At 46.1% G+C, this 22850-nt stretch overlaps 10 protein-coding genes across 10 annotated transcripts; 6 read left to right on the top strand and 4 right to left on the bottom strand.

Annotated features, from left to right (window-relative positions):
• Nucleotides 1-112: 112 nt before the first annotated feature.
• Nucleotides 113-1190, top strand: N7483_013170 (uncharacterized protein; the record flags this gene model as incomplete). Its single annotated transcript, XM_057096597.1, has 2 exons — nt 113-361; nt 438-1190. 2 exons carry the CDS (start codon nt 113-115, stop codon nt 1188-1190), a joined length of 1002 nt encoding a protein of 333 aa, XP_056942568.1.
• Nucleotides 1191-1543: 353 nt separating this feature from the next.
• On the top strand, nt 1544-3487 carry N7483_013169 (uncharacterized protein; the record flags this gene model as incomplete). The annotated part of the gene is made up of 2 exons (XM_057096596.1): nt 1544-1588; nt 1640-3487. 2 exons carry the CDS (start codon nt 1544-1546, stop codon nt 3485-3487), a joined length of 1893 nt encoding a protein of 630 aa, XP_056942567.1.
• A 75-nt stretch (nt 3488-3562) lies between these two features.
• On the bottom strand, nt 3563-4081 carry N7483_013168 (DNA-binding domain-containing protein; the record flags this gene model as incomplete). Its single annotated transcript, XM_057096595.1, has 1 exon — nt 3563-4081. The coding sequence occupies one exon, from the start codon at nt 4079-4081 to the stop codon at nt 3563-3565; it is 519 nt and encodes a 172-aa protein (XP_056942566.1).
• Nucleotides 4082-4547: 466 nt separating this feature from the next.
• Nucleotides 4548-5347, top strand: N7483_013167 (EXPERA domain-containing protein; the record flags this gene model as incomplete). Its single annotated transcript, XM_057096594.1, has 4 exons — nt 4548-4683; nt 4753-4916; nt 4970-5204; nt 5268-5347. 4 exons carry the CDS (start codon nt 4548-4550, stop codon nt 5345-5347), a joined length of 615 nt encoding a protein of 204 aa, XP_056942565.1.
• A 737-nt stretch (nt 5348-6084) lies between these two features.
• N7483_013166 (uncharacterized protein) lies at nt 6085-7420 on the bottom strand (the record flags this gene model as incomplete). The annotated part of the gene is made up of 2 exons (XM_057096593.1): nt 6085-6736; nt 6795-7420. The coding sequence occupies 2 exons, from the start codon at nt 7418-7420 to the stop codon at nt 6085-6087; spliced, it is 1278 nt and encodes a 425-aa protein (XP_056942564.1).
• Nucleotides 7421-11113: 3693 nt separating this feature from the next.
• Nucleotides 11114-12656, top strand: N7483_013165 (uncharacterized protein; the record flags this gene model as incomplete). Its single annotated transcript, XM_057096592.1, has 3 exons — nt 11114-11880; nt 11934-12095; nt 12143-12656. The coding sequence occupies 3 exons, from the start codon at nt 11114-11116 to the stop codon at nt 12654-12656; spliced, it is 1443 nt and encodes a 480-aa protein (XP_056942563.1).
• Nucleotides 12657-15184: 2528 nt separating this feature from the next.
• On the top strand, nt 15185-15573 carry N7483_013164 (uncharacterized protein; the record flags this gene model as incomplete). Its single annotated transcript, XM_057096591.1, has 2 exons — nt 15185-15232; nt 15280-15573. The coding sequence occupies 2 exons, from the start codon at nt 15185-15187 to the stop codon at nt 15571-15573; spliced, it is 342 nt and encodes a 113-aa protein (XP_056942562.1).
• Nucleotides 15574-15813: 240 nt separating this feature from the next.
• Nucleotides 15814-16143, top strand: N7483_013163 (transposon I factor; the record flags this gene model as incomplete). Its single annotated transcript, XM_057096590.1, has 1 exon — nt 15814-16143. One exon carries the CDS (start codon nt 15814-15816, stop codon nt 16141-16143), a length of 330 nt encoding a protein of 109 aa, XP_056942561.1.
• Nucleotides 16144-18222: 2079 nt separating this feature from the next.
• Nucleotides 18223-18992, bottom strand: N7483_013162 (uncharacterized protein; the record flags this gene model as incomplete). Its single annotated transcript, XM_057096589.1, has 2 exons — nt 18223-18694; nt 18958-18992. 2 exons carry the CDS (start codon nt 18990-18992, stop codon nt 18223-18225), a joined length of 507 nt encoding a protein of 168 aa, XP_056942560.1.
• Nucleotides 18993-19876: 884 nt separating this feature from the next.
• On the bottom strand, nt 19877-22198 carry N7483_013161 (Hsp70 family protein; the record flags this gene model as incomplete). Its single annotated transcript, XM_057096588.1, has 9 exons — nt 19877-20091; nt 20161-20296; nt 20434-20554; nt 20614-20714; nt 20768-20876; nt 20944-21199; nt 21262-21328; nt 21490-22079; nt 22141-22198. 9 exons carry the CDS (start codon nt 22196-22198, stop codon nt 19877-19879), a joined length of 1653 nt encoding a protein of 550 aa, XP_056942559.1.
• Between the last annotated feature and the right edge of the window lie 652 nt (nt 22199-22850).

Genomic DNA, 22850 nt, shown 5'->3' with positions numbered 1-22850 from the left:
AAGCAAGATCATGCCCTAGCCAGCCGCGCCGTCGAGCTTGCCCCCCCGTACCGACGCTTCATTTTATGATACATGTGCGACGAAGGGAAACAACCTTATATGTGTGACTCAAATGGATAATGCTGAGGCAACAAAGAAGCTCATCGGTGATCCAGCCGCAAAATACACGACGGTAACTGATCTGACGGACGCTGGCTGGATACAGTATACAGGGACCGTCACCGAAATTGCAGCTATTGAGACAAAGCTGCGTGGCTACTTGGACCTCACTTTACTGGATGGGTTGGGCGTGAATTTGGTAAATAATGTGCTTGTCGACTGGAGGTGGATAGTTGGTGCGGATGGGGTTCTCACAGCGGATGTATGTATGCGGCATTGAGTGCGCTGTTTTGGATATCCTCCTTTATCACTATCCTACGTAAACTGTCGGGAAAGAGCTTAGGCTAATGGACATTCCTTTCATTCAGGAGTTTGAAGCACTCAGCCCCAACGCTCCTACAGGCGTGGCTATGAGTCAAAATTGGTATAATGTCGAAGGTGGTCTTATTATTGTGAACTCTGCATGGAGCCCGAAGTATATGTACGGTCAATCCTCAGGTCAGTCATGGTGGCCATCGACAGTAACGGAGAAGACTGTTGAAGAGCTCACTGTTAGCAAGTCCTCGGATGTGATGTATATTGAATGGGCGAGCCAAGCAGAGGACGTCACGACTCTGCAATATGTCATTCAGTTGGATGTTGTGAATCTTGGAAGTAGGAGTGTTATGAACACGGTAATGCAGGATAATGATTGGTCGACACCTACGTTCTTCTATCAGGGGTCCACAGAATTTGACGCACTGCTTGGGACTCCAAATGGAAATCCGCAAGCGTGGATTCTCATCAATCACAAGGCGGAATTAGGTGTGAAAACTGTCTACAGTATTATGATATGGACAAGCAGCACTGTCATGGAGGGTGCGCCAAATGTGTATCTTGACACGGACGAGGGTGGAAACGCAGCGAGTTTGAGGAATATGTGTTATGTCTACTATGATGAACAGGAGGAAGAGGAGTACTCGGATTCGGAAATAGAAGACTCAGATTCAGAAGATGAGCAACCGTTAGGCTTCTGGGGGCTGTGCCAGCATATGCTTTTCACCTTTGAGGATGTGTCAACCAGCGAAGAGGACGCTATGGACCTTGTTTAATTTCTCTCTGGTACTGGATGGAAAGTAACAAGGAAGAAAGATGACAATCTTGGGAGGACTCCTATAGATATTGGCCATGGCCATAGCTACTGAGAATTACATGTACATATCCATAGATTCACGAATCCCAACCTCGGATACAGGTAGATAGCCCTGGAGTGTCCGTGTGTAAGGGGGTAAAATAGGTTACCAGGGCATTCCTGTTACGTTACGTATTTGTGGAGAAATACATTTGTCAGCACATCCAAGTTTCCAAGGTTCCCGTGTTCTTTACTAATTAGACAACCACTGGACACCTTTTACTATTCTTGATCATATATGACCACTATTGCCGAAACTTTGAATTTTGAACGATGGATCAGTTACCATTGGAAATCAGGTACATAATAGCTGATTGGGTAAGCCTCTCTGTCTAAAGAAATAATAAATAGTTCTAATCTAAGCGACAGACAAGACACATCTCGAAGAAAACCCTACAAGCCCTGTGCCTAGTCAACCGAGAATGGAATGAAATCGCCAGAATACTCTTGTACCGGCATATTACTATCCACTTGAGAGAAGGGAAAATTGCCAACATACCGGATGACCAACGTATCCTGGCACACGTAAGACAACTAAGCCTTGTGGCAAAGTGGCAGCCGGGTGCGTGGCATAAGACACTTCACCTCAATCACACACAGCCTCTGGTTGAGGACAAGACTCGCGGTCAGAACTCCCAAATTTCTCGTGCTCTGGAGGGAGCATTCTCGGGGGATCACTTCGTCCCGAGAGCTGGTTTCTACGTTAGGGGAGATTGGAGTCCTATTATCGATCTCATTCGACGAATTCCATGTTTGCACGACGTGAACATAGTTGTCTTCCATGGTGGCCCAGTCGAGCTTTTTGAGGCTCTTTCACAATATCACCCTTCTTGTCGAGTCTCTATCTTCAGCACTTTGATAAAAGAAAACCCCATTCAAACGTTCTCGTTTCCTATTATCGACCCGGTCTGGCTTTCTTCACCAATGCTGTATGCTGTTCACTTGACCTGTTTAGAGGGTTTTCCTCGGTTTTATGAGCATCCGGATAGGGTCCTTCAGAATATTGTGTTACATGCGCCTAATCTTAAGAAGATCGCATTGCGAATCAGCGATAAATACAATTCTCCGACCGGTCAAGAGCAGCTTAACAGAGCCAATGTGGACATAGGAGCCAAAAGTGACAAACCACCTGGATCTGCCAGAATTGAAACCATGTCATGGCCTCTCCACACCAAAATGACAGCTGTGCAGTTCCAAGATTGGCAAACAATCACCGATTTCAGTGTTCTGAGATCTTTGAATGCTGGTTGTATTGAAGATTTGACACTACTTCGGTCTATGGTAAATATGCGCCCGTTCCGACAACTACAGCGACTCACTCTTGCCTTATTTCCACCGAAGGATAATAAACCAAGATTTTGGCAAGTTGCGGAGTCAATGTTCAGTTCACTACCCCCATTAACACATCTCTGTCTTTTGGGAATGTATACTCCTGAGTTTGCCAACAATATGCTTGGCTGTAAGCATGGACAGACTCTCCTTGAGCTGGAATTACATAGGGAAATAGTACCTCATCCACGTTCCAGAGGCATTTCTCTATCACGGCTGTGCCAAAAGGGGCAAGCTGGGCCAATATTTTCAACTGAGCATGTTCGAGAGTTGGCCGATCATTGTCCATCTCTACAGAAGCTACAAGTCTGCGTACAGCGATGTCCAGGTGCCCAAACAGATCTATCGAGAGCTCTGAGCCGGTTCCCGTGCCTTGAAAAGCTCGACCTTGTGTTGAATTGCTTACCGGAAATGGATGCCAACATGATGCCAGTCCCGTTGCGAGAGCTGACTGACTTTGAAAAGGGTCTGGCATCGGATTTCAAATGGGGTAGTGATGTTTGCCCTAGATGGTTCATTCGCGACTACATTATCAACTGTGTGATGAGCGAGAGCCTTGTCAAGCAATTCTTCACGCAAATCCACACATCTCAAGAACGTCTTGTCCAGCTTGTTATAAGCCCTCTTATTGGTGAATGGGCTCAGTGCTCTAAATTGGACCAGTACTCTTGTTTCCCAAATGGAGTAATGAAATTTATCAAATACCCCCTTTTCAATACCTTGGCTTCTGTTTGGAAGGTCGAACAAGAGAATCATACAGAGCTGCATGCGATACGCGAGAAGCCCTTTGACCCTCCCTTACTCGACAAGAAATGGCCAAATGAGATATTATCAATTGTCCGCTCCACTGGTATATGGAAGACAGGGCCAGACGTGGAGACTTATTAGCTTGATTGGGCAGATTATGGAGGCTACGCGTTGGGCAATTGAGATCAGATTGATGCATTGGCAACGCCCGAAGCCTTAGCACTGGGAAGCAAAGTTGTATACTAGCCGTGCGGGTACACTATGGAGAAGACTTTCTAGCTGGTCGTACCAATGCGCAAGCAAGCCGGCATCTTCAGCTTGAATTCTCTTCAATTCCTTAGTCTTCTGCTTCACTGGCGTGAGGCTCATATTATCTGGAAGACGCTTAATGAAGCGATATGCCCACATTTTGCTAACCTGGCGTTCCGCCTGGCCCGATCGCTCAAGGGTACGATTCGCCCACGCCTGTATAAGAGCAGGAGTAGGAGGAAGGTTCCAGCTGATCATCTGGCCTACCCAGTTAAGCAAGGCGTTCTCTTGGTCGGCTTGAAGGGCATATCGGCGCGAAGCCCCTGTAGAAGTAGGCGATTTCGCACTTTTAATGCGGCTTGCAAGGGTCTCGCGAGACACGTCGAATTCACGCGCAATTTTCGAAATATTCGGTTTCTTTTGGCTCATAGCGGCTGCGAAGGCCTTAGCCATACTATCCTCGTTAAAATTGGAGGATCTAGACATGCTGGGTGGGTGTAATAGCTGGGTGTAGGATTTGATAAAAAGAAATTGGTGATAGACGTGTGGTGGTGAATGAGGCGTGACGCACCCATATGGGGAAGCGTATGGGTGGGTCGCAGCGTAGCGAAGGGCACGGATACAATCGAGGCTGAGACGCATGCACAAACTGATTCCAGTTAGCGTCGACCGCTGCCAGCATCCCTGTTTTTCTTTACTCTATTGGAGCGGTTGAAGCCCCTGGTGGCGTGGTCAAATCTTTGATCGGCCCGAGGGAGCAGTTCTTCTTGACCCTTAAGAGCTGCTATCGTTTTACTTTGTTTCTTGCCCATTAGCAAATTCCAACTCGCCTGGATACCACCGGTACACACGTTGATTCCCCGACCCCTCCCCTCAAGCAGCATGGCGACCGCACTGAATCACCCATTTTACCCCCCCTGATCTCAATCCTATTGGCTATGTTGCCAATAAGATGAGTACCACTGCCCTACTTGGAACTTTCGCTGTTGCGGTCGCTGGTGTGATCGGATTCAGCTCGGCTGTTCTAAAGACCGTAAAGCCGAACATATCACGAACAGACAAGATTCTGGTTGGATGGTTTGTCTTTAGTCAGTTGCCTCGGCCCCAATACTGCCTTATAGTTGGACTGAGCTGATGATTTAACGTTATTTTATTAGGTGGGTGTATACACTTCATCCTGGAAGGGTACTTTGTATACAACCACAAAACCATGCCACGTAGACTTGATCTTCTTGGTCAGATGTGGAAGGAGTATGCGAAGGCTGATTCTCGGTACATGACCATGGAGCCCTTTGTACTCTGCATGGAGACGGTTACAGCTGTATGTTTGAGGCATTTCATCCCGTCCGTGGTTAACTATGCTAATTTGTGCAGTTTGCGTGGGGCCCCCTATGCTATACCATCGCATTCATGATAGTTTCGGAGTCTCCTCACCGCCATCCAACACAGATGATTGTCTCTATGGGTCAGTTCTATGGTGATATTTTGTATTATGCAACAAGCATAATGGAGGAAATCTACCATGGGAGGTCTTATGCCCGCCCGGAGACTTTCTATTATTGGGGGTACTTTATCTTCCTCAATGCCTTCTGGATTATTATTCCACTCTGTAAGGATTCCAATATCGCTGACCCCCCTAGCTTTTATCTTGGGTGCTAACTCTTTTCTCTAGTCTGCATTTACCAAAGTTACTCAATGATAGTGGGAGGCTTCCGACAAGCCTCTAGTAGCTTTGCAAAAAAGAACATGTGAGCTATGACGCGTATTGCCTCATAGGGTACTAATAAACACCACATCTTTCGCGAACTGGACTAATTTGGGTGGGAGAAACCGGCTTATGGAGTCACACTGGGGCTAAGACTAGGAAAGCGGAGCGGTCGGAGGATGGACAGAAGGTTTAGAGCAAGGCGACTTTTTTCATAGGATGATATGAAGCAAGAATCTAGCTCTTAAAAAAAGAGTCTATGTCATAATATCGCAGTTGTTTAATGAATTAATTGTTCGTTCGCTTTTCAAGGCACAGTCTAGATGGTGATCATAAGTTGAGTGCTACCGGGATTGCTTTCGTTATGGAAATTCGTAGGACCGCATGGGTATTTAGGGCTTCAAACTATAAAACCGAGACATACCGCTTTGGAGGGAATTCCCAATCAAACCTATCGTAACCACTCGTATACTTTCTACGGGTACAGCGACCACCATAAATGTTACTAGAGATATTCTGTTGAGAGACTAAAGAGCTTGAAGCTACATGGGTTGAAACAGCTGCAGATGATTGGTTCTAACAAAAGTCACAGAACATGAAATTTGCTGACGTTTAGGAGTTCAAAAATGATTCAGGCGGCGATTTTCCTGGCGTGACTTGCCATCTACTTTATTATCTTGCCAAGCTGGGTTGGCACACTAGTGATTCTTCAAATTCATAGCTAAGGTTTTGATATATTCGAAGCCAGGTAGGTTTCCTATTATTCACACATGATACTGCAACGCTACTCTGCACGTCGTCGAAGTCTCACAGCCACTTTCTTGGTAGGCGGCAAAGTCCCGTAAGGCACCCATCTTTTGTCAGGCTTGACCTGCTCAGCTTGCCGGAGATCTACCAGCTCACATTCGAACAATTCCAAAAGTAATCCCAATGTACCGATGATTTCGTTCTTGGCAAAATGGCGACCAGGGCACATCCGCTGACCTCCTCCGTAAGGCATCCAACATTCCGTCAAGCCTTCAACACTGAATCTTGCATCTTTGTTAGATTTCTGGACAATGAAGCGCTCTGGCCAGAACTCATCCAGGGGTTTGGTCACGCTCTCAGGTCTCATGTTTTCCCAGGCCTGTCTATTACGAGCCGTGAGTGAGGAAAATATTGTCATCGTCATATTCTTGTCAACTGTGTAATCCGGGCCCAGCTTGAAATTATCATCCTCGTTTGTGCGAGTCATGGTTGTTGCGACGCGAAGACGCAATACTTCTGCATACGTGGATTGAAGTAAGGGCTTGGTAGAGAACTTTGGAATATCAAAGTCACCAGCTTCAGACTTAAGACAGTCCTTCAGCTCGCTCCTCAGGCCTTCTTGCAAATCCAAATCCTTAAAAGATTCGAAAATATACCAGAAGACAGCACGAACAGCATTTGCATTAGATCTAATCTTATATTAATGCGGATCTTCCAATGGAGAGAGAAGGAAAATGAAGTACATACCCAAATAGAAGGCCAAGGTTCTCAGATGCAATCGCATCATCATCCATACCATGTTTTCGCAAAGAATCTTCACGTGCTTTGATGAACTTGGTTCCGAAGAATTTATCCCACTCAGGGCCCTCTTCTCCGTGTTGCGTACAGTCAGATTCACGGTTTGCAATTGTGTTCCATGCTTTGATGTTGGCTAACAAGCGATCGCGCGTTTTATACGCAGACGGAATCATCCAGCGAGGCAATCCACGGGAGTAATTTGCGATTTGTCGATCAAATTCCCAGAAGTCGTCCACAATACCAGGATACATTTCTAGAATTTGAGATCCCATCATAGCTTCAATGACGGAAGGAGTGACCTGGCTCTGAAGCCAAATGTAAAAGTCCGAAATCTCTGTCCAGCCGTCGGATGGGATATCGAGCTTCAATATCCTATTTTTGAGAATTGTAAGGTATCTCTCCGACATTGCCAAGAGATAGGTTCCGGATAAGTACTTGATGCTGATTTTGGCTTGGTAATCATGGATATGTTCAGGCTTCTCTCCTGGCATTGAGTTGTGGGGACCATGAGCAGCATAGAAATGCAAGGACTCCCTAGGCGTATAGAACCATTTCTCCATGACAAAAACCATCATAGGTCTGTTAGTCAGGATTCGTGAAGAGCGTAGTATGGTCCTAATGTGATTTGGATTGACAATCATCGTGAATCCAAATGATCCGGCTCGAACTCTAATGGGAGAAATATACCCCCAACGTTTACTGAACCATTTGTTAGCAGTGACAAGTCTGCCGGCACCGAGGGACTAACACTGTGCTTTCTAGGAAGCTGGCCATGCTCCACTCCAGACTGAAGGCATGGCATAGTCCTGGGAGGTAATATGGAAGTGTTGGTACTGGCTTTCCGGACTTCTTGCTGCCCCGAGCCCTCATAAAGGAAAGAAAGGATAGAACGTATGTAGAAACAAATAACGTCAACAATGTGAAGGCAATGGTATGAAATCGTGGCGAGTTAGCCGTGGATAGAATTTTATCGACAAAGAAGGGATATTCCTAGAAAGTAGAAGATTTGCGTATTAGCGAGCTTCAGCCCAGTTATAGTACCGCCAGTAGACATACCTGATTGAGAACATCAAGCATAGTGTGGCTCTCAGAGGCATCCTTAATGTTATAAGAGAACCTGCTAAAAAAGTTCAAAGCCATGGTGAAGGCTGAAGGAGCAGTGGGATTCTGAGGATTGACAAAATCTATGAAAAACATGGGCTTCAGAGAGAATTTAGTAAAATTTACTACAGAAGCGTGAGCGTTGTCGAGTGGCCATCCTTTGTGTGTGCTCTCGTATTAAGGCCCCTGATTGGATATGGAAGAACGAAGAAGAAAAAATAAATAAATATTAAAATAAAAACCAGATGAAGAACCTCATGTCAACCTTGGAATGTAACCCGATACTTCACAGTGTGCTTCGTTGTCTTGCTAGCCTCATGTGTATCTCGGCCTTGTTTTTTTGGCAGAATGCGTAATTTTCAAGTTCTTGTAAAGCACTGTCTAATGAGAAAGCGGCACAAAAAGGTAGCAATACATAAAACCGTGTTTTTTGAAAAGGATGCCAAGTTCACCCAAGTGCGCTCCACGCCGAAACGACGCGTAACTAACATGCTAGTGGGATTGGGGGCCAAGTTAAGTTTACGCCCCACCGCGGAATGAATGCATCCCCGCGACGCCGACCAAACCTTCAGGCCTAGAGGTGACAGGAATCAATTTATGGAAATCGTTGAGGTCTTTCCTGTGGCCCAAGGTCACATTAAAAGCGGACCTTAGGAATCGCGTCAGGTCCTTGGCAGAGTTATACTATCTTGTAGTGGTGCCATGACTGAGTTGATTGGTGGTCAATTAGTATGCGATCATCTCATTTGCTTTCTAATGTCAGAAAGATGTCCTGACTAGTATTTGCAACTAGTGAATAGAAAATGCATACTGGGGGCCTAACTCTGAGACATCCGTGGATGGATTTTTTATCTCGCTTTTCTCGTCTTTCACGTTCATCTGTCTCAACCCTGAGTCCCCTCAGGCTCCTGATCGGAATCCACCCCCGGAGAATTTCAGGCACGATACCAAATGCCCATGCCTGCAACGCGTGGGGCCAGTAGGCTATCACGATAATTGAATGGCATCCCCCTCACCTTAGTGCCTCACTAGTCATAGTTCGAGACGTTGGTACGAAAATTCCAGGGCCACGAAAATGGGAAGTACTTGAAGCGCGCAGTGCTTTTGCAAGCTACGGGCCCGATCTTCGCAATCAGGCCCCAATATCCACCACTCCGAAACGACCTCACCAATGCATGTAAGCAAAATAATGCTACGTCGAAGTCTCCGAAGCCAACGCAAGCCACCGAGCGCCCAATGCACGCGCATGTGGATCTGGAATAGTGGAAATTTACAAAGTACCAGAAATCCTGCCTATTGAACGAGGCTCGGCTAAAGCTGCGGGTGATGCATGTAATAATTTGCGTTGATACCCAACTAATGTCTCTGTAATACTTATCCAATCATAGATGTTTGTGCTATGTAGATATGCTATGTATCGATGAGTGTCAGTGACATGGGTTCATCCTCTTCGCCCCCAAATATTCGATCCTTTAATCTCCACGTTGTATGAGTTCATAATATAATAAGCCTTACAGTCAGGTTCTAATTGAATTTCTACATCTTCATTCTCTATTGATAGAATATAAATCTTCAGGAGACTCGTTCTAGGTCTTTCTGGAGGTTTACTTGTACTCAGTATCTTGTTTCAGCCTCTTATGATAGTCACGACTCGAGTGGCTCCGGTCGATTAGTAGATAAATCGACAGCATGAATGGCAACCTGCCTTCTACTTCTCCGCTGGGGTCCTTGGCTAAGCCACTGCCAAAAAGGGCAAGGGCTTGCGAGTAGTTGCCATCTTCCAGCTTGCCTATGGCCGCTGTCTCTTATGGGTAATTTTGATGCCTAGGTCCGGACTCTCCGGTGCTATCTCCCTCGTTGTCTAGTTAATACTTTACTATTTGGGGCTGTTATTAGGATCAAACTCTCCTGCAGCTTCTAATGGCTAGGTCCTATCCGTTGCGTCGTCAATAGATCCGGGATCTCCTAATCAGTCTCCTCCGTGTTACCGTTAATGCTAGACTATCGTGCAAGGCGCCCTCTCCTGGTGGGGCCCTGTCTTCGAATTCTAGGGGACACGGATTCGAATCATGTTACTGGCATAAATCCTACCTTATGAGGCAAACACCGAAGAAAGCACTAAGCTCTAGTTGATATGGCTGGGACCTGGATGGTGGACCCTAAACAGGATTCAGTCTACCGTTGGAGAGGGGGGAGGGTAAAACAGTCTTTAGCCCTTAGTGTGGATACCCTTCTCGGAACGAACCTATGCAGTAGAACAAACCGACGAGGCTATTGACTGCAAGGGAAAGAGAGTCCTATATCTATCAAAAACTGGGGCTAGAGTAACTGTGATGTTATTGAAGAACCAAACTGGTCTCAACAAGACGTCGATATGCGCTTCAGAGAATCTGCGCAAAAGAACGCAGTGGTACCCTAGTCGCTTTAAAGCGCGGGGCTGTCCGGTCGTTATTAGGTCTGTATTTACACACATGGCGTTTGGGTAGTTCCGGTGCCATCGGGAGCACGACCTACATAACCATTACGCAACTAGTTAGGTTGCATTAGGGAATAAAAGCAAGCGTAGCCCGGTCAGATACCATGGCCATTCATCGCATGTAGATTTGGCAGAACCGGAAGGAATCTCCGCTCTTAGTGTTATCCATTCATTCAAACTAAGGCGTTTTCCATATTTAATCTTTTCGTTTCATCAGTGTTGCAAAGGACGAAAGTTGTTTAATTTTCTCCCGTGCCATTTGAGATATAAGCATACTTTGATGTGGTATCCAACGTTGTCGATGAAAATGAACTTGGACAGATTCAACGAGAATCTTCTGGGCTTCTCAACGACTCTGTTTTATTCCACCAAGCCCGACATGAATGAGACCACTAGAGGAAACTTGAACAACGCCAACTCGAGGTCATTATTATGGGACAACCTTTTAGTCCTGTGTATTTCAGCGGTCGCCGTTCTTTGTTTGGCCAACAAGGCATTGATGCACATGAAATTCAACGCAACTATACAAGATAAGTCACCGAATAAACAGCCTCCGGCTATACCTCAATGGATTCCTCTATTTGGCGTTATTCCATCAATGGTTGAGTATTTGTGTCGCAATCCAATGCATTTCTTCATGACATCAAAGTGAGCCGCTCCTCTTCCTTTCTAGCAACAATTTCTGACAGCCATGCGCAGGATGTTTCAGATGCCCCACCCCATCCGTCTTTCCTTTTTTTCGATGGATTTATATCTCGTCCAAGGAGCAGATAATATCAAGGATGTGTTCAAAAACTCCTGGGTATCAACCTCAACCTTTCTTCATCAGTTTAGTTTGCGGAATGCCTTTGGCATGTCCGAAAAGGCTCTCGAGATATATGATAAAGATGACTCCGGGGGCAGCCATCGCCCATACCCCGGAAGCACTGTGGAAGCCAGGAATCGTGTTGATTATCGATCATATCAAACCATTTCCGCATTCCTCGGAGGCAACGGCCTTAAATCATTCTGGCGACGGTATCAAGTCAATATGACAAAGCGTCTAAAGGAGTACCAAATTGGCTCACAGTGGGAGGAATCGCCAGACTTCCTGACCTTCTTTGAAACAACAATTTCAGCCGCATTGATGGATGCTCTCTGTGGAAAATATCTTCTTCAGCGAAGCCCTAATTTCCTGGTGGACTTATGGCAGCTTGATCGTGAGCTGGATGTTCTTTTCAAAGGAACCCCCAAATTTCTTGCACCGAAGGTATACGCAACTCGGGAACGGCTTCTTGATGCGATCAAAGATTGGCAATCCTTTGCGAGGGAGCATTTTCTGCCATCATTCATCGATTCCAGCGGGGATGACCCTTTCTGGGGTAGTAAGTTCTTCAGGAACCGACAAGATGTCTTCATGGAGATGGATGGTATGGATTATGATGCAATTGCATCCGAGGACTTTGGGGCAATCTGGGCGTACGTTCACATTTCCAGTCATCGAAAGGCCCTTCTGACAGTACATTCAACAGGTCAACACGCAACTCAATTGTGGCAGCCTTTTGGACAGTCATAGAAATCTTCCAAGATCCGTCTCTCATAGAAAGGGTCAGAGACGAGGTCAAACCGTGTGAAAACGGCGATTCCGAGACAATATTCGATATCGATAAGTTACTCCAGTCGCCGCTTCTACAGTCTATTTATGCCGAAGTCTTAAGACTGCGTGTGCATATCTTCATAGTGCGAGCACCAAAGAAATACAGCCTGAACATACGGGACTGGCGCATCCCCACGGGAAAACACTCCTTATGAGCTCTACCCCGGCGCACATGGATACTGAAGCGTGGAACACAGGAGTGAATAACGAGCACCCTCTTGATAGCTTCTGGGCTGAGAGGTTCATCAAAGTGGCCAACGATGAGCAAAGTGGACCTAAGAAGTGCACAAGGCAAACGGCTTCTACTTCAGCCGATTCGAAATGTTCTCATGACACCTCCAATTCAATATTCGCCATAGATGATGTTGAAGGGTCATGGATTCCTTACGGTGGAGGCCCTCGCATGTGTCCCGGCAGACACTTTGCGAAACGTGAGATTATTTTGACAATGGCAATGATGGTGACCATGTTCGACTGTGACGTGTTGAAGAACGTTCGATCGTTGAAAATGGATATGAGAGGGTTTGGATTTGGTACATTGAATGCGGTTGGCAAAGTTCCGGTACGGATGAGACGCCGAATCGTACACGATATCTGATATGTATGAATTTGAGAATCTTGAATGAATGAAATGAAGTTTCCGGGCGTGGGGAGAGGAAGAATAGTAACTGTAAAAGTGCGAGGGGTTAAGGTCTCCCTCTGATCGGTGGCTTCCTTGGGTTGATCTGCCCCTGTACCATGACTAAAAAAATCCCAATAAAACGCCAGATGAAATCAATTAACTTAAGCCAAGGTCATTAACACTTACTACAGGATGGATCGAAATCAGTTTCACCACCAACACACAGAGCTTCTATCTCTAACCCTATTTTAAAACGCGCTATACCATGATAGTTACTTTACCCCTGACCTATTTCTTGGCAGTATTTCCATACAGTTGTAAATTACAGTCAATAGATTCTTGATCAAGCCTGTATGATTTTTAGGCCAAATCGACAGATCGTATACATTGGGGGGTCCTTTGCCAAGCGCAACGACACAGAAGATCAAGAAGATTCGCAAGTCGGTATTTTGTTCTTTTGCCCTCTGTCGAGCCACCTTTTTCGACCAGCCGACCGGAGCAAGAGCTCGCTTCAGACTGGAGCTTGTCAACCAGGTCTGAAGCTTATGCCATATGAACAGTACCATCTCATCCACGTACTGTATGATCCGGGCTTCTCAAGAAGGTGGTCACACAAGGCCTGTAACATTGGCGGCGTGATACTTCGTCGCCAGCCGACGCGAGTCGATGGAGCTCTGATATTTCCGAACAGGCGAATATTAGTGCGAAGACTCATTATTAAACGCTCACTACACTCCGCAGCTGTGGCCATTTGTGACGTAGTCAAAGATCCGCTCTGTATCATATCACGAATCATTTCCACCTTGCATGGAGGGAGTTGGGCCGCCATTGCAAATGACTCATGGAGGTTGGTCATAGGCGTCGTTGCCGCAACGGATGAAAATGGTTTTCTTCATGCTCACCATGCTCACCCCTCTGCTCAGTGAGCAGATGGAATGAATTTCGATCGAAGGTCACGGGGGATGCTGGGGTATTAGGAAATGCACGTGATTGACCCACAGTGGTTCCTGGGAAGTTAGTGGTTTTCTTGGTGATCTGAAAAGTGCGGACGTTAATCAGTGATCGGTGATCATAATAGGGAACAAACAATACCTTCTACCCATATAGAAGGGTTGCCACAAGAAGCCTTAAAAAGCACCGTCCGGCAGGCATATATAGCAAAAGATATTGTAATTTGAAGCAAGTCATGATTTCAAAATAACATGGTCTAACATAAACATCGATCAAAGGCTGGGTATACGGCATTATTCTGAAAGTAGAAGAAAGATGACATGATACGATGAACAGACAATAGCCATTTTGGCTCCATAGATAGCGAAAACGAGGCACTGAGGGGGCGACATTCTGAGGGTAGCCATAAGAGGTTCAGTCCATGATAGGTTATCTAGGAGCGGTCATCGCTAAGTCCATATCCATGTTGTTTAGGTGGGTGGGTAAAGCTATTAGGCATAGGCGCCACAGGGTCTACTGAACTTATGGAAAAGGTACCAGCATCCGTGTGCAGATGATTTGAACCAGCGATATCAAATTCGATGAAGCTCGTACAGCCGGTAGGGAGGGTTGACAAATTCTGGCCGGTGACTGGATCCCAGATCCGGACTGTATTATCAAGCGACCCTGATGCAAGTCGGCTGCCATCTGGCGACCAGGCAATCAACTCGACCCACTTACTATGCCCCTCGAGAGTTTGAAGGCAAGCACTCCAGTCTTTCTCCACCATAGGATAGTTCAAAACCCAATCAGGTCTATCTTCTTGGAAAGCTATTCTAGTGAGGCTCTTCGAAGGGCTAAAAACGAGAGGTGAGCAATACGCATGTAGCGGGCTGCTCTCGATGCCTGTTCTATGATATTGAACGAATCTACTGGCGTCTTGAGCTCGCCATCTGACTCACTCTCCTCTTGTCAGAAGAGAACCTTATGTTAGCAGGCCACTCCATATTAATATCACTTTGGGAACTTACCAGAATAAAACTTTCCAGTCTTTTCATAGCGTTTATGCCATCTGAAATGCTTCCTAATATGCTCAGAGCCTCAAGCCAGTGGAGAAATTTCTGCTGCATGAATTTATCCAGTTTCTCCCTATTCTTCAGACTTAGTCTGTAGGTTGTGGTATTCTGACAAGTGTGGACATGGTCCACCCAGTACATACCCGAGGTCTTACTTCGTTGGGTTGAGGCCTTCTGCTCAGAAAGAACGGCGAAAATCCTGATCAACGGGCAATTATCTGAGACTCAAAGCTTGCCACAAGCTGGGCTGCCGCAGGGCTCGCCCCTGTCTCCGATTCCTTTTCTCTTCTTCAACGCTGACCTCGTGTAAAGACAGATCGACAGCCAAGGAGGAGTAGTCGCTTTCGTGGATGATTTTACCGCGTGGGTGATTGGACCAACTGCACAAAGTAATCGGGAAGGAATTGAAACGATTATCAACGAGGCACTTGACTGGGAGAGGAGGGTGGAGCGGCTTTTGAGGCTGACAAGACAGCTATCATACACTTTGCTCCCAAGATGCGCAAATTTGACCATTCACCATTCACCATCAAGGGACGGACGGTGGTACCCAAAGACCACGTCAACATTCTGGGTGTCCTGATGGACACGAGGCTCAAATACAAGGAAAATATCGCGAGGGCAGCGTCCAAGGGCCTAGAGGCAGCGATGGAGCTTCGGCGACTCGTGGTCTATCACCTGCGACGGCGCGGCAGCTGTTCACATCAACGGTGGCACCGGTCGTGGACTACGCGTCCAACGTCTGGATGCACGCGTGCAAAGATAAGGCTGTGGGGCCGATCAACCGAGTGCAAAGGGTAGGCGCGCAAGCCATTGTGGGGACATTTCTCACGGTCGCGACCAGTATCGCAGAGGCGGAGGCTCACATAGCTACTGCACAGCGGTGATTTTGGAAACGGGCCGTGAAAATGTGGACAGAATGGATCCACTGTGATTATTAATGTGCTTCGATTCTCATTTTCTCCACTCAACGGAATACCTGCATATCAACGAGGGGTGATTGGTGCTTCCACCTGGGAAGGCCGGAAACCAATCCTCTCCGCTGGTGTACAGATCAGATCAGAAAGTTCCGAAGATACCATCGCTCGCAGCTCTATTAAGCAGCTGACACGCTGAAGAATATCGACATGGACACGCTGGAAACCATTCACGCGTTCACCTTGGCACCGTGGGACGCACGCGTGCGCACAGACGTCACGGCAGTTCCGCAGTCACTGGACGAATCGGGCGGGTCTATGCAGATCGCAATCAGCGGCTTGGCGCGCAACGGGTTGGATTACATTGCTCACGAGCAACAAAACAGCGACTCTTACAGTCAGGAACCCTCGACAGCAGTCGGGCCAGGACTTTGTGGGTTAAATTTACAAGTCGATGAGAAGAATGCGAAGGAATGGCAACCGGATCGATATCATCTGGGTCTCCGCCAGCGAGAAGAACAGATTGTTGGGCCTGCCTAAGGAACAGGCCAGGGCTGCAACTCACGAGGGCGCTCTCGTACAAGTGCAAGTACTGAGGATGAAGTCAACGACCCTGAATCTTGCACAATCCCAGGTGAACACGGGCAAAAGCTTGCCAGAGAACGTCGGGAAACACATGAAACGCGTAGACACCGCGCTTCCAGGAAAACAAACTCGACAGCTGTACGATCGCCTATCGTGGAAAGAATCAAGCGTGCTAGCTCAACTCCGGACGGGAATGGCCAGACTCAATGGATACATCTCTCAGATCAACGTGGCAGAGACGGATCAGTGTGTATGCGGACAAGCAAGAGAAGCGGTGGATCACTTCCTCTTTCGTTGTCGGAGGTGGACGGTGCACCGGACAAGGCTGCTACACTGTACGGACACTCATCGAGGCAAGATATCCCTGGCCAGTCCTCTTCCTCACATTGAGAGATATTATTGATAATATGGATAGATATGTGTAGGCGGAGATGGATATGGAGCTCTCGGAGATGCGGGAGCTCATGCCGGAGATTTGCGGGTTTCGATTATGCCTTGAGCAGCCATTTGGTGTACAATTTGCATTTAATTTGAATTTGATCAAAATAGGATTTTTAAAATGAAATGAAATCAGAATAGGAAGTCTTTAATTATTGTCAACGTACCAATACCAGAATCGCATACACAAAAGGTAGGATATAAAGTGGACAATCAAGGAAAATAAGGGGAACCAATGATGGGAGTTTGAAAAACCTTTAAAGGATAGGTTCGTCTAGGAAAACCAAAGCAACTAAACTAGGTCATTTCTCCTTCAATCTTTTTTTCCTCCTGTTGCCAGATGGTAGACAAAGACTGAATGAAATCTTCTTTTCTCTCCTTCATGCCCTTAGACTTTGAAAAGCACTGGTCTCGCTCAGTTACGATCAATATGGCATGACGTAAGGCAGAAGGATAAGGTAGACTGGGTTCTTGTTGTAACTCAACCTTCAACCTGTCAACGACATCAACAGATCCGTCTTTATACCTGCCTAAGAGATCCGATGATAATCTGTAGCCTTGGCAGAATAATTATATTGACAAAGGGAGACTTCCCTTACGTCGGTTGTTCTTTATTCTGAGAGACTTTTGACGGAGAGACTCTGCGTTGCCATGGTGAAAAAAGTTCTTCCAATCTGTCTGGCACCAATTGGTAAGAGAGTCCTTCTATTGCTGATGAGAAAACTGGAGTCCGGGCCGGATTGAGTCGAATTTGAACAATATAGAACCGTAATTGACGCATAAATTTTCAAATTTATCGTCTTCTGGGATCCCATCTTTCGTTCTAAAATACACATAGAAATGACAAATCATCATTATGAGTGGATTCCTCATCCGGATCTTAAACACAGTGCGAGAAAGGATGTCGGTCCAGCAGTAATTATAACAGATCAGAGGCAGCATTTTAGTCCGCCTCACTGCCAAGCTCCGATAAAGCTGACACCTCTTAAGACTTTGAATAGCCTGGGGATCATCTAGACCTAGCATTTGCTCCTCAAAAAATGTCAAGCGTTTTAATATGGAACTTCGAAGCTGCTCGATCCCAGTGTATCCAAAGGAACAGATAGTCGTTGACAGTCGTAAGGATATACAAACGTGGAGAGCGATCCCAAGGTCGCGAAGATCAAAATCATGCTCACATAGTTTGCTAGGGTTCTTAGCACAATCTAGGAGATCAAGGAGTGGTTGGAGGAAGTTTGGAAGGATTGGCTGCATTTCTTTGTTGTCATCGCTCGGTATGTGTGAAATCCCTTCCGCGAAGCTAATAAGGTTAGCCATGCCCCACGATTGTATCAGGGAATACAGAAGACTTACTCTTCCAGGACTTTTTTGTGCTTTTCATTTGTAAGGGTGTACGATTTCACGTGCCGGTACTCAAAAAGTGTAGCTAATTCATCTTGGAATGGGTGACTATTTTTCCGAAATGATTTCACGTTGAGTAATTCTTGGAAAGTCAAAATTGTCGCCGCAAGATGAGCTTTGATATTTTCAAAAATGCAGCTTGTCACTAAAGACCAGGAAGATTGATCAGCCTCGGGCAGCAGTAAGGGTTTCCAGCTAATAATAGACCCTACCTATAGAAGCAGTTGAGAGTTTGATATCATTCTCGACTGCATCCTTCCACAAGCCGGCGATGCAGTTGAGCCATGAGTCCATCAATTGATTAAAGACATCAAGATCAATGCTATTCAACGACACTGTCTCAATCTCAGCACGAGATTGAGTTTTCCCTTGATATGAGAGACCAAGCTCGGGGGTGCTTTGAAACTGTGTCGTTGGATCATCAATTGATAGAGCTGAGGTCAATGGATCATCATCGGAATCATCATGGTCATCAGTTTGGAGAAGCATTGACGTCTGAGAAGTGTGATCACTAGCCTTTTCAGTATCATGGTCTTGCATAATACGCTCCAACTCGGAGATAAAGTGTTGATGTCCTATTGTCTGAGGATCATCGCTGTCTCCCGGTGAGATAATTTTCTTTGGTGACTTCTTCAGAACCTCTGCACATCGCTTTCTGTTCTGGATGCTACAGTAATAGGCTTAGTAGAAAGTTAGGATTGAGAAAGAGGCATACTTGACAGAAAGGATCAGGATCAATCTCTTAGTTTTGCAGCGGTCATTTAAAAGCAGCAGAAATCTCGCGCCGCTCCGAATTTACAATCAAAGAAGCCGGCAAGCTCCAATATATCGACATAGATCAATCTGTAAGTTTATTCTGCTCCCCACTACGAAGGACAACGCTGAAATGAACAAAGGAGGTTATTCAGATGATATCTAGTTTCAACTCACGCTGGGTGCTTTCGGGGTGCCGTCTGGCCAAGCATCAGCAAGAGCTGGCAGAAGTGCAGCAATCGCTAGCCCAGAAAAACGGGGACTTGGACGAGATAGCGAAGTTGGCGGAAGTGCTCTGGGAGACGAATCGAAGGTTAGACGTTGTCACGGAGTATCTCATGAAGCGCCAGGGCGGAACCCAAGTCATTCGATATGATGTTTAATTGGGTAGCAGTGGAAGGGGGGCTATCTTTTGATGCTGGTGAATGCGGAGACAAAGCGGCCACTCAAGAGATTACAAACGACGCTTCAGCCGGGGTAGATGCCCTCTTGCAAATAAGCAATGCAAGAAGTTCTACTTAGAACTAGCTTGATCACCTACGCTCTGAATTAGGTACATACCGTATATCAAGAATCAAACGCTTTGTGGCATTTTGAGTTAGAGTATCTCCGCGGATTATCCATTTAGAGCTGAATTTTATACCTTTGATATATATTGAAGAGGGAAACCGTTAGGCTGTGCAACCAATAGACCAAAACACAGCTAAATGCCAACAACGAGACACCAAGGACTGGACCTACTCATCCCAACCAGGTGGAAGGGAAAAAGGAGATGATATTTAGCTATAGGATAAGCGTGGGTCTTCTCGTATAGACTAGGGCGGTAAGGATGGAGCAAAACAGAACGGCAGAACAGAATAAGTGACAATACTAGTATGTGGGAGACATATAGTAACAACCAACAGACTGCGCGCTAGGTGAGAGACCCCCTGGGGGTGATATCAGAGAGGTGTAGGAGTGTGTATTCTTAGCTAGTGCTCTGCACCGCTTTAGACGTGGTACGGCACATGAAGGCATACCGCAAGTAACAAGCCACATGTGCCTAGTAGTGCGAAGGACGACCTTCGCCACTACACTATGGAAACATCTATCAGAATCAATACCGAATGAAACCAGGCTTGAATTTCCAATTCACCAGATGGGCCTTCTCCCAATAGATATCAAAGTGGATAGTACCATCGGTGTCTCCCAACCGAGCAGTTATCATGTATTTAACCTTCCAGGCACAGGGTCCGCCTCCTTCAACGCGCTCGCAGTCGGAGAGGTTGATGCTCGAAATGTCGATTGCCAGGGTGCTAATCTTAGAGGGACCTGTCAAGGGGCTCATAGGTTAGCTTCTGAGAGTTAACTTGGCAAACGGATTATATTGTATCAACATACCTCGCTCACTGACCCTGGTGGGAGGATCCTTACTGCCTGAGATAAAGATGTTGATGACTTTCATGTAGGACTCTCCCTCTCGGTGGATTAAAGTCCCTACGCCTTGGATCATTACATCCGTTCGCAAGCGATCTCCCTGAATTTAGGCGTGATTAGTTGGAATTTCCATGACATGGGTAATTTGGAACGGTTCTGGAATCGCGGAAATGCCACCTTTTTCACGAGCCAGTCAATTGGACCATTCTGGAAAGCAGGGCCCAAACGCGAGCTTACGGGAAGGGGAAAATCGACTAGGTTCACGGCTAAGAGCCCGAAGTGGCACGGACTGCGCATGCTTCGTAGCTCAACTTTGCCACTGCCCCATGCGATCGCACCCTGGACGACAGCCGTTAATCTGATAAAGACCTGTTAGAAGAAATCTAGCCAGAATCAAGAGAGTGTATGTATGCATACGCATTTTGACGGTCGACGACGATGGTCATATCGGGAAATGCACGTGTGATCTCACTTTCAAGGAAACACGAAAGAGAGAATCCTCCGACAAGCAAGATTTTCTTAAATTCGTCAGTACATTCCAAATACCATCTTTCTCTGTAAGCTCACATACTTTGATGGCTGGTGCGTCTCTCCCGATGCCATTGGCCCCACTCATATGGCTATTCAAGCAATTGACGATTGTGCTGACAGAGGGTTGGAATAACTTGAGAAGATCGGCACTGTGTGCGTCGGCTTTAGCATCTCCCTAATGATTCATGGACCTAGGGAGTAAAGGAGGTTTCCTACCTGGATAGTAACACATGTCCTGTGCTTTGATTATACCACTCTGAGCTTAAGGGTTGCGACACGTTCATGTCAAGGGGGAGTTGGAAAATCGCATTTCCACGTCCAGTAAACGCACACTTAACTTCCATGAAATGCTGCATGAATTTGCTTGTGAGCCCAATCATATACCATGGTAAGCTAGAAAAGACAGCACCAAATCTTTCTTGCATGAGTTTGTAAAGCTCCCTGTCCACCGAAGTGGAACCGCATAGTTTCCCTTTAGTATTTGATCAGTCTATGTTCAAATTCCATCTCAAGGATGTTGGAGTAAGACATTACCTGAGCCTGGACCAAGCTTATCGTATACAAGAGGATTGTGCTTCGAGATTATAAAACTCGCAATATCCTAGATAGCAACATTAGATCAAACAAAATAAAGTTAAGATTGTAAAGGGTAACTGACAACTGTTCCTCCCCCCACAGTCACAGACTAGAACTCTATCTCCAGTCTTTAAAACCTCATCAGTCTTTAAATCCAAACTAAAATACCAATAGAGTATAACATACCTTAAGAGGTAAAGATCCTGTGGAATCTCGTGAGCTCGACAGAGCGAAGACAATAGCAGCATCCGCCTCTGTAAGTAGGCAGACATCGTCACACTTCCTCGATCTAAAACCTGCTGTTTCAATAGCAATAAGCATATTCCGCCTGGCTTCTGTGGACCAGTGACCTGGTATGGTAAAACAGAACTTGATGGTGCTTGTCTCCAGACTCTTCTTCGCATTAGTAAATTCTCCCTTGAGATGGTCCCAGATCCTGGCCTGGAGAGCGCCTAGATAATCCGAGATGGTATCAATTGAGGATATCCCTATTGGAAGAGACATAATCCCTCGAGGACTTGCCAATCCCATCGCATCCGCTTTCCAGCTCTCGGTCTCGATCTTAAGATCATCATCCAAGAACAGCTTAAACCAAGAGACCACATTGCGTTCTTTTTGAGCAGGAAATCCCCACTGGTTCTCCAGAAGATTAGGGTTGTCTTGAATGTAAGCAAGAACGCTTGGAATCTTTTTGTAAAAAGTCCCTCTCCAGGGTTGTTTGATTAACGTTGGACGATCATAGGGGTAATCTAGCAAAATGCTAGAGTAGCCAATAGCTGTAAGCCTTTATTAGAATGCTCGCGAAGGCACCAATTTTCCTCGGGGGTTGTGACTCACCAGAGGCCGTAGTGCCAAAGTCAACTCCGACCACAACATCGTGCTTGGGTGTAGGCATGATGAACAATAATTCGTGAGGACTGAATTTCTGCGGCGGTTGATGATTGTCTGCAAATTTGTATTTGATCCTCTATCTGAATGGCACAGTAGGACGAAATTTGAGTTGGGAGGAATAGGTTGGGGAAATCGCTTCGTTTTATGACCGATAGGTCAAGGGCTTTCTACCTACCTAGTTCACGGATGGCCCTTGTCATCGACCCATAAGAAACGAGATGTCTTGTCTCAAACGTGCGATTGAATCAATGAGGAGCCCAAGAATCATGAGCCCCAGTCATCTATCATTTCCCGCCACTGCCGGTTTCCGCGACATTTCCAAAGGTTGACTCTGTTATCGTATTTGAAGCTGTCAAATATTCACCAACATTATGAAAACACCACTACACCCTACTGTACCTAGGAACCAGGACGGATCCTTACGTCTTGGATTTATCAAAACGAAGACCATGTCTTCATTTTAAGAGTGTATCTAGAAATAATATTCTACTGGTTCTCATGAGCTTACCATAGTGTCAACATTTGGAACTCATCCTCATTTGCATGACTCTTGAAATATTTTGTTTTCAGAGGCAAACTAGATGCATTCTACGACCTAGAAGTGGTCTCCACTCAGATGGTTGCCATGTTTCATAAGGCCTGCTCATTCTAGTCTA

This window comes from Penicillium malachiteum (genome assembly GCF_028827825.1).
Source record: "Penicillium malachiteum strain IBT 17515 chromosome Unknown utg000005l:1.0-9002435.0:326005.0-9005861.0, whole genome shotgun sequence".
Classification (NCBI taxonomy): Eukaryota; Fungi; Ascomycota; class Eurotiomycetes; order Eurotiales; family Aspergillaceae; genus Penicillium; species Penicillium malachiteum.
Note: the sequence above shows the minus strand (reverse complement) of the source record. Positions and strands in the feature narration are given on the sequence as shown.